The sequence below is a fragment of the Cervus canadensis genome, chromosome 18 (genome assembly GCF_019320065.1).
Source record: "Cervus canadensis isolate Bull #8, Minnesota chromosome 18, ASM1932006v1, whole genome shotgun sequence".
Classification (NCBI taxonomy): Eukaryota; Metazoa; Chordata; class Mammalia; order Artiodactyla; family Cervidae; genus Cervus; species Cervus canadensis.
In genome coordinates, this window is record NC_057403.1 from 9,370,155 (window position 1) to 9,381,350 (window position 11,196).

Sequence of the window (11,196 nt, forward strand, 5' to 3'; positions counted from 1 at the left end):
CTTAAGTTACTCCAATCTTAAGAGATTGTTTTAGATTATAATAATAGATTATTGTATTAAAAATATAATTATTTTTAATAAAGCTTATCTAAAAGTTTTCATCTCATTTATATATTTGTATATATATATATATATATATATATATATATATAAAGAGTTACCTTTTTGTTGACAAATTTAGCTTACCTTAAACCAAGGCATAATAAAAGTATTATATAATGTTAATGACTTAAGACATGTCTTAATTAGATTAACAAATAATTATATGTAAATTTAAATAAACATATTTAATATTGAATATTTTTCAGTTCATGTGAACTTGAATTTAAATAGAGCTTATTAACTTCATATTATCCAAAAACAAAGACATATATTGAAACATAGATAATTTTAGATAGATAGGCATAGTTCTCCATTTGAAATTTAAAATATCTTTCTTTTTTTATTTATTTATTTTGAGTTCCACCAATTTGTTAATGGCTGGAGTCCTAGATAGAGTGGGCTGTGTATCCCAAGGACATGATAAGAGTTAACTTAAGGCTTTTTCTTAGGCCTATTTTTGTTTCTCAGGCAGAACTGGAGCTCCAAAAAAGTATTTTAACAAGTTAACATTTTCCTAACTGCACGTGCAAGAAGAACCGGTTTTGCAATTTCAAAAGAGATTTTATTTTAATCAGCTTTCTCCAGAGTCTAAAGAACATCATGGCCATTCAGTGTCAAAAATATCATTTCTCCTTTTTGTAGCTATAGTATATTATTAATGATATATACATGAGGGGATTGCTGTCACATAGGAAGTAAAGCCTTGGCTACAAAATTTTGACAAATACTAGGACTGTTATGGAGAAGGCAATGGCACCCTATTTCAGTACTCTTGCCTGGAGAATCCCAAGGATGGGGGAGCCTGGTGGGCTGACATCTATGGGGTCGCATAGAGTAGGACACGACTGAAGTGACTTAGCAGCAGCAGTAGCAGGACTTTTAAGCATACCTTGAGGTAACAGAGTCTACTGAAATCTTTTATGAGGCCCGATATGATTAAGATAAGGGAGAGAGAAAGTGAATCTCTCCCGGTCTAAAGGGTGTAAAGGTATATTAAAAAATCAATCTTGTGAATCAGTAATAATAATGTGCCAATTTTGAGGAATAGTAATAGGTGATGGGATCTCTGGTTGTAATGCACACATAGGTTTCATAAAAGAATTAACTTTTCTAAAGTCTGTTAAGAGACACCATTTGTTAGATTTCCTTTTTATAACAAAAATAGGAGAGTTCCAAGAAGAGTAAGATTCCTCAATATGTTTCCATTTTAATTGTGTGTTTATAAGTTCTTTAGTAGCTTGTAATTTTTCTTTCACAAGGGGCCATTGCTTTGTCCAAATAGGCTCATAATTTTTCTCAGTTGTTTTAATAATTGTTTTGTTTGTTAAATGAGCAGTGGCCCCTAGGAAAAATGTGGAATGTATATCTGAGTTTGCCATTGCATAAGTAAGTCCTTTCCTATTAGATTAAGGGGTGCATCTATCACATAATGTCTTAATGTTGTAGGTTGGCCTTTTGGTCTATCATATGGGTAGATTCGAATATTTTGATAAATTTCTTGAACTTTGGTTTGAGAAATTCCTGCAATTTGCAAGAGACCTTTTGTATAGGTCAGGATTTGGGCCATAAGTGTTTGGAAATAATAGTAATATTAGATCCACTGCCAAGGAGACCAGAAAATCTTTTACCATTAATTTTGATATTTATATTTGGTAGGGCATATTCAAATACCAATGATGTCCATAAGGATTGTTTTTGACCTGTATTGCCAAATCTGCCTGTCCATACAATATTAGAGGAGTTAATAGAAATGTAAGGCAAAAGAAGTAATTGAGCAATTTTGTCCCCCCTTTGGAATTGCCATAGAATCTGAGCTGACATCATAATTTGAATCTCTCCTTTATAATTTGAATCAATTATTCCAGGGTGAACAGTAATTCCTTTAGAAGCCAAATTAGATCAGCCAAGTAAAAGACTGAAGGTTTGTGGGGGCAGGGGTCCAAAAAGTCCAGTAGGTACTCTAGAAGGGACTGCTTAAGGGTAAAGGAAAAAATCATTTAGGGCTGGTATATTAATGGCAGCACTGCTGGACGTTGAGGGTTTGAGGGAAAAGATAGAATTTGACCCTGGTTTTTGTTGTAGGGAACCTGGGGGGGTCCCCTGTTTGGAGTTTTCTGGAATAGGTTTTCCTTCAATATCAAATTTAAATTTACAATCTTTGGCCCAATGCATTCCTCTATGGTAGCAAGGGCGAATTCTTGGAGGTTTTTTATTAGCCTTCTTAGGGCAGTCCCTTTTTAAATGGTTTTTATCTCCACATGTAAAGCATCCTTCATTTCCCTTTTTAAAAGGTGGTAGCCATTGTTCCAGCTAATATTTGCATCTTTTGAGTTTTTGATCCTAGATTGTGACAAGCCTTCAAATAATCAGTAATAGTCCTAGTCTCACAAATTGCAGCTATAGCTCTTTGACATTTCTGATTTGCATTCTCATAAGCAAGTAATTTCTCTAGCTGTTTCTTGGTTTCTTCTCCGATTATAGTACGGGAAATAGCAGCTTCTAATCTAGCTAAAAAATTAGCATAACTTTCATTAGATTCCAACAAAGGAGAGACTTTTGGAGTTGCAACCGTTGGCAGAGGAGGAGCATTTGGAGCAGCCGGGGCAGGGTTAGTAAGAAAACTTTGAGATATTTTGTATTGTTTTAATTGGGCCTTTTGTAGAGTTTTACCATTTAATTTATACTTATGTAATAAGTGTTCTGTCTGTTGCTGAATATTGGAAGGGCTAGAATGTACCCTGAAATGGCAGAATTACAGCTTTAATGAGAGCCCATAGGGGGCTAGAGATCAGTTGGACTATTTTTTCCTTGTTTGGCGGCTCATTTAACATTTCCTTTGACCCGGAGCCAAATTTCTAAATCAAAACTGCATTTATCAGGGAACTAAGGATTATGTTCAACTACTGTTTGAAGGCAAGCCTCTATTCATTGGCGTGAAAGCAGAAGTCCCTGAACTTTAAACAAATGGTGAAGTAAAGTAGAAAAATAATGGGGCTGGCCAGCCGTTTAACCCACGCCTTAGTACTTACCGACCTCAATAGGTCCCTGAGTCACTCCGCCCCATATGCCACGTATACCAGTGTCCCTGTTTCTTGGCGCCATTTGTTGTGGTCCTTTAATGGACCGGAACCTGGTGGTACGGAGTCGACGATAAGAAAGTAAAAGAGAGAAAGAGGCTGATATCCCCTGGTTTACGCAGAGGACCAATAAAGCCCTTGACACAGGACTTGAATCACTCATGAAGGTACCAGGCACCCTCTCGAGGGGGTGAAGGCACAAAGTGCCTTCTCAAGAGGGTCTTAGAAGCCCGGGCAAGAAAGTGAGCACGATGGGTCTCCACGCTCCAGAGTCAGCCAGAAAAAGAGAGACAGAGAGAGAGACAAAAAAAGATCCAGGGACCTAAGTTCTGATGGAGCAAAGGTGCTTTAATGATTTTTCTATGAGTATATATAGGCTGTGGCACAAGAAACTTCTTTCAGGAATGATAGAAATCAGAAAACCAAACATACAGCAACCGTTACCAAGGGAACAAGGGGTAATGTTAGTCACAAGGTCAGGAGACAATCCATATCTCAAGAAAGGGGAGCAAGACTAAACAGTTTTGTCCTAAAGAGAATGTTTACTAAAGGAGACCCAAGCCTGCCTCACACAATGACCTCAGTCCCTGGGAGCAGCGTGCTGTTCCGCTTGAAGAGAGACAAAGGATTCATGAGAGACAGCACGTAGGAATCCTCCCGTCAAACATTCCCCGACACCGGGAAAAATATCAATAACCTCAGATATGCAGATGACACCACCATTATGGCAGAAAGTGAAGAGGAACTAAAAAGCCTCTTGATGGGAGCGCGGGGCGGCGCGCGGCGTGCGGGTGGCTGCTGAGCTCCGCGCCGGCGCCGGCTGGCGGGGCTCGCCGGGGACTGTGTCCAGCTCGCGGAGCGCGCCGCCGGCTCGGCCGGAGGGCCGCCTGATCACTCCGGCCCGTGGCGGGAGCGCGGGCCCCGCGTCTGGGAGGCGGCGGCGGCGCGGGGCCGTCGGCGGCCAACCCCCGGGGACCGGGGCTGCGCGGCCGGTTCCCGCCCCGCGCCGCCGCCGCCGCCACCGCCTCCGCCGCCGCCGCCGCCCCCGGGCCGACCGCCCGGCTTGGCTCCGCCGCTCCCCGCGCCGCCCCGCCGCGGCGTCCGGCCCGGGTTCCGCGCCGCTGGGGCGCGGGCGGGGTCGGGGGTTGCGGGGCCGCCGCCCGCCCGCCTGGAGTCCGCGTCCCGGGCCCGGGCGGCCGGCGAGCATGGAGGAGAAGTACCTGCCGGAGCTGATGGCGGAGAAGGACTCCCTGGACCCCTCCTTCAGGCACGCCCTGCGGCTGGTGAACCAAGAAATAGAGAAGTTTCAAAAAGGAGAAGGCAAGGATGAAGAAAAGTACATTGATGTGGTGATTAATAAGAACATGAAGCTGGGACAGAAAGTGTTAATTCCTGTAAAACAGTTTCCTAAGTTCAACTTTGTGGGAAAACTTTTGGGGCCACGTGGAAATTCTCTGAAGCGTTTACAAGAAGAAACCTTGACAAAAATGTCCATCCTTGGCAAAGGCTCCATGAGAGACAAGGCAAAGGAAGAAGAGTTGAGGAAAAGTGGAGAAGCAAAGTACTTCCATCTCAATGATGATCTCCACGTTCTCATTGAAGTTTTTGCACCCCCAGCAGAAGCCTATGCCCGGATGGGACATGCTCTGGAAGAAATCAAAAAGTTCCTCATTCCAGACTATAATGATGAAATCAGACAGGCACAGCTTCAGGAATTAACTTATTTGAATGGTGGTTCCGAAAATGCCGATGTCCCAGTGGTTCGAGGGAAACCTACCTTATGTACAAGAGGTGTACCAACCCCAGCAATAACCAGGGGCAGGGGAGGAGTCTCAGCCCGGCCGGTGGGAGTCGGGGTACCACGGGGGACGCCAGCTTCCAGGGGCGTCCTCTCCACCCGAGGGCCAGTGAGTCGCGGAAGAGGACTACTCACTCCCAGAGCACGAGGAGTGCCCCCAACTGGGTACAGACCTCCACCGCCGCCCCCGACGCAGGAGACCTATGGAGACTATGACTATGATGACGGATATGGCACTGCTTATGATGAACAGAGTTATGATTCCTATGATAACAGCTATAGCGCCCCAACCCAAAGTGGTGCTGATTACTATGATTATGGACATGGACTCAGTGAAGAAGCTTATGATTCCTACGGGCAAGAGGAATGGACTAACTCGAGACACAAGGCCCCCTCGGCGAGGACCGCGAAGGGCGTCTACAGGGACCAGCCGTACGGCAGATACTGATTGTGCTGTCTGCTGTTGTGACATAGCCAGTCTCCACCAGTCCTGTATACTGTTCAAAGTAATTTTTTTCTATGAACAATCCCTTTTTAAATAAATCAAAATGCTTAAAATCTGAATGGATGGAATTTAAAACTACTTTGTTGAAACATCAACCTGGGCAGAAAAAAAAAAAAATACTTGTAAAATTTTGTTATTTCCAGTCTGTATATGAAAAATAGGTAATCAAAAGGAAAAAAAAATAACTTTGATTAACTAGTGTTAAACAAAAAAGATAGGTTTACTAAATATGTTAATCCATCCTTTTAACATAAGCCTCACCTTTCATTTTAAAGGTTTCCATAGAAATTTAGTTATTTTATCTTTTGGCCATATGCTATTTTTTTTCTCTTGCCAACATGCGTAAAAAGGGAAGCCAATTACAAGTGCAAATAATGTGGTATTCTTTTGTAACTCAAGTCTTGAAATGTTCTGTAGTGTTAAGCAAAGTCTCCTCTTGCTTGATACTAAATAAACTTTTGAAAGAAAAAAAAAATAAAAAAATAAAAAAATAAAAAGCCTCTTGATGAAAGTGAAAGAGGAGAGTGAAAAGTTTGGCTTAAAACTCAACATTCAGAAAACTAAGATCATGGCATCTGGTCACATCACTTCATGGGAAATAGATGGGGAAACAGTGGAAACAGTGTCAGACTTTATTTTTTGCGCTCCCAAATCACTGCAGATGGTGATTGCAGCCATGAAATTAAAAGACGGTTACTCCTTGGAAGGAAAGTTATGACCAACCTAGATAGCATATTAAAAAGCAGACACATTACTTTGCCAACAAAGGTCCGTCTGGTCAAGGCTATGTTTTTCCAGTGGTCATGTATGGATGTGACAGTTGGACTGTGAAGAAAGCTGAGCACCAAAGAATTAATGCTTTTGAACTGTGGTGTTGGAGAAGACGGGTGAGAGTCCCTTGGACTGCAAGGAGATCCAACCAGTCCATCCTAAAGGAGATCAGTCCTGGGTGTTCACTGGAAGGACTGATGCTGAAGTTGAAACTCCAAAACTTTGGCCACCTCATGTGAAGAGCTGACTAATTGGAAAAGACCCTGACGCTGGGAGGGATTGGGGGCAGGAGGTGAGGGGACGAGAGAGGATGAGATGGCTGGATGGCATCACCGACTCGATGGACACGAGTTTGGGTGGACTCTGGGAGTTAGTGATGGACAGGCAGGCCTGGTGTGGTGCGATTCATGGGATTGCAAAGAGTCGGACATGGCTGAGCGACTGAACTGATGACTTATTATCAGATAGATAATCCAAAAGGACCTACTAAATAGCACAGGGAAGTCTACTGAACAAAGTGAAAGATCCTACATGGGAAAAACCCTGAAAAGGAATAGATATAGGTCTATGTATAACTGAATCAAGTTCCTGTAAACCTAAAACAAACACAACAATGGAAATCAACCCTACTTCAATAGAAAATAAAAATTAAGTTAGCCAAAACAAACAGACAAAACAGGAAGCGTGAAAAAAATGCTACTAACCTGTGGCCACTTTTGGTTACTGAAAAACACAGTCAGTACTGAATACTCCAGGCTAGGGGTAAAGAAGGAAAAAAATCTGTCCTCAACAAATATCCTCAGGTAGGCCCTGGAAAAAGAATCAAAACAGGGCAGACCACCAAGAGGCTACTCTTGAGAGGTCAGTTTTACATTTCTTAAAAAAAAAAAAATAGCGAAAAAGTTTCAACCTCCTGAAATCTTAGAAAAATGCAAATCAAAATTACAATGAGGTATCACTTCTCACTGATCAGAATGGCCTTTGTTAAAAAGTCTATAAACAGTGAAGTTTGGGGAGGCTGTGGAGAAAAGGGAACCCTCCTACACTGATGCTGGTAATGTAAATTGGGAACAGCCACCAAGGAGTATGAGGCGCACGTTCCTTAAACAAAGGAAAAGAGAGTGAAATTATGACAACTCCCTAACCCCATACAAAAAAAGGAACTTGAAATCAAGTAAATATCTAAATGATGGGATGATTACTCTAAATCTCCTGAGGAAAATAAATGCTTTGATATAAATCACAGCAAGTTCTTTTTGGAACTACCACTTAGAGAAATGAAAAATAAAACAAAAGTCAACAAAATGGATCTCATTGACCTTTAGGAAACCCTAAAGGAAAGAAAAAGTCAACCCTCAGAATGGGAAAAAAAAATGTAACAAACAAAGACCTACATGGACTTCATCTCCAAAACATGCAAACTGCTCATGCAGCTCAAACTCATATGGAACAGCTAAACAAGAGAAATTTTTTTGCCCAAAAGTCTGAATACAACTTATATGTTATTTTAAAAAAGAATCCTTCTAAATTATATGTTTTAATTGTGTCTGTGCACACATAGAAAGCAACTATTTTAGACCCTGGCATGGGTTCCAAGCCTGGAGATAAACACAGAAAATGGAAAAAATCATTCCTAAAAAGCTCTAATGAAAAATTAAAATGAATAAGCATTTTTATCCCAGTTGAGAAATTTAGCATGTATTAACAAATTGCTTATATATATAGAAAAGATATCAAGGCTGTAACCCTTTCTTTAAAACAAAAGTAATCTTGCTTTATAAGTAAAGAAAAAAATTAAAAGTTGTAAAATATGCAAAGACTCACTGACATATCAACTAAACCTTTGTGATTAAATTATACCATGGTTCAAACACCCCTTGAAGGAAGAAGACAAAAAACCTAGCGATTACTTTTTCTAGAAGTAATCTGAAATATATGAACAAAGCATTTTCATAGATCTGGGATACCTGCTATTTATCTCCTTCTTACCAAATATATGTTCATTCAAGCATGTTATATTATATCTTTTAGATAAAGTCATAGATGATTTTGATATAAAACTGATCAGAATGTAAAGATATAGGAGACCAAGGATTTTGGCTCCTATGGAGTTGAAGGAGCCAAAACAAGCTGAATTCTAACTACATATCTGGTTCATAAATGGCCATTGTGAATGGCACAGAGGTGAAACAGCCACGTAAGAAATCTTAGTTAAGATTGAACTTAAAGCATTATACAGATTTTACAGGTTTAATAGATTACAGATTTTACAGGTTTAATAGATTTCTAAACCTAGAAAAAACAATCCTTTAGACTATTTATATACTATATATCTAACAGTTTTTTACTTTTCAATCTTGAATGAGCCATATAAATAATTTTAGATCAATAATAATGCTATCCAAAATTGTTTTGAATATTTGGTCAAATATTCAGGAAATGGTAGAGCCTGGGATTTGCTTCAGTGGACCTGAGCTTGAGTTTCTCTAAAAAGAACAAAGGCAGCACACAGATAATTCTAACGGATGTTTTACCCAAATGAGGTAACTGGCAAAAATATCAGAAACAGAAAAAATGAATCATTTAATGTTAACATTTTCATGCACACATACATACACTACTTAGGAACTATATACATATTAAAAGTGATACAGAAAACCTATTCATGTCAATAAAATCAAGAATAGATTTCCCTGTTTAAATCTTATAGTTTATTTCTGGTTGATTCTCTGTATTTTTTAAACATGCTAGGGCAAAAACACATGACTATATGATATAAATTAGAGCTCTTGCTTCTGAACGTTTTATTCTTTAGAAAATCTCTATCACTAGTGTTGAGTGCTATTTTAGATTTAACAGAGTTGAACATATATTAGTAATAAGATTCTTGTAAATATTACCGAAAATACACAGATGTGAAAAGAATTCTATTTTTGGAATATGTTGTTCAGTTGCTCAGTCGGGTCCAACTCTTTGCGACTCCATGGACTGCAGCACGCCAGGATTCAGTCTGTCACTGTTTCCATTGTTTCCCCATCTATTTGCCATGAAGTGATGGAACCGGATGCCATGATCTTCATTTTTTGAATGCTGAGTTTTAAGTCAGCTTTTTTACTCTCCTCTTTCACCTTCATCAAGAATCTCTTTAATTCCTCTTTGCTTTCTATCATAAGGGTGGTGATACCTGCATATCTGAGTTTACTGATATTTCTCCCTGCAATTGCGATTCCAGCTTGTACTTCATCCAGCCCGGCATTTCACGTGATGTACTCTGCATATAAGTTAAATAAACAAGGTGACAATATACAGTCTTGATATACTCCTTTCCCAATTTTGAACCAGTCCATTGTTCCATGTCTGGTTCTAATTGTTGCTTCTTGACCTCCATACAGGTTTAGAAGGGGGCAGGTAAGGTGATCTGATACTTCCGTCTCTTTAAGAATATTCCACACTTTATTGTGACCTACACAGTCAAAGGCTTCAGCGTAGTCAGTGAAGTAGAAGTAGATGTTTTTCTGAAATTCTCTAGCTTTTCCTATGATCCAGTTGATGTTGGCAGTTTGATCCGTGGTTCCTTTTCTGCCTTTTCTAAACCCAGGCTGTGCACCTGGAAGTTCACATACTGTTGAAGCCTAACTTGAAGGATTTTGAGCATTTCTTTGCTAGCTTGTGAAATGAGTGCAATTGTGCAGTAGTTTGAATATGAGTGCTGAGTATATTAAAAATGGAAATAATCAGACCTGAGCTTAAGTAATGAAAACTCACAAAACTCAAGAACCCTACTAAACACAGGTGAGTGTTCATTTTTCCAAAGCAAACACAGGAAAACACAGATTTCTCATTAACTGTGGCAGCTTATTCACACTCCTCACTAAATCGTTCAAAGAATTTTATTAAAGATAAAGAGAAAAAGTATGAACACTTAGTGCTGGAATCTCAGAGAACCACCTGAACCAATGGAACATGAGGTGTAATGGGATAAATGTTAGCAGTGATCTGAATCTCTCCTGAAAAAAATATCAGTTTTATGCAAATTTCACTTCATATATAACTTCCAATGTTCTGTATATTAAAAGTACAGTTAAGCATGAGTCCTTCCTGCCAATATAGAGAAGAGTGTCTCACATTTTTCTTCTCCATTTTCCCCCCAAACTTTCTGTAGAATTCTGAACCAGTGAGGTAGTTCTATTTATAAGGACATTTTCTTAATCCTTTTCTAAATGTCTGAAGTTGCACCTACATGTAAATTCATCACTAATTTCCCCCTACTTCTCTAAGATCCCAAGACTGAAGCACGTCCCAATAGGATTCTCAGAACCTATGCCTCCCTGGGTTGATCTCACACAAAGGAAATGTTTTCACCAGTTGAGAGTCATTAATTCATGTTGAGAATCTGTCATACTCCATAGAAAGCCGGGATACAGACAATGCAGAAGACTCTAGGACTAAGGGAGATGTAGTCTAAAGAGCCGGTCTTCACTACTATAAGAAAAAAAGGAAAAAATAAGTTGATAACAAATGCCCCGGGCAGAAATATTAGAAGCAGAGAAGTAAAGGTTTGCAGATTCTCAGTCCAGGAATTTCAGGAGGAAAAGCAGACACAGCCCCAGACCTGGGACAGGACATGTACCCGAGAAGCTGCCATTTCCTCTTCCTCCTGCTCTGTCTTCTCTGGGGATGTTATGTTGCAAATTCACACCTGTGTCTTGAGATACGTTCAAAGGCATCCGGACAGCTCTTTAACCTGCAACCACCTCACCTAGACAGAAGGACCTTGAAAAGCTGAAAAGACCCACCTCTCCTGTTCTGTCTCAGGAAATATTCAGGAACAATCACTTCCTACCTGGAGACCAGCCTGCGAATTTACTTGTTGATTGTTCACTCCCCACAGAGAGCTCCTAACTTTCTGCTCACACAGACCATGTGAGCTGACTGACTTCCCC

At 40.1% G+C, this 11,196-nt stretch overlaps 1 protein-coding gene across 1 annotated transcript; it reads left to right on the forward strand.

Moving 5' to 3' along the window:
* Positions 1 to 4,231: 4,231 nt before the first annotated feature.
* LOC122420652 (KH domain-containing, RNA-binding, signal transduction-associated protein 3-like) lies at positions 4,232 to 5,973 on the forward strand. The gene has a single exon (XM_043436036.1). It carries the CDS (start codon positions 4,385 to 4,387, stop codon positions 5,423 to 5,425), a length of 1,041 nt encoding a protein of 346 aa, XP_043291971.1. The 5' UTR covers positions 4,232 to 4,384; the 3' UTR covers positions 5,426 to 5,973.
* Positions 5,974 to 11,196: the final 5,223 nt, after the last annotated feature.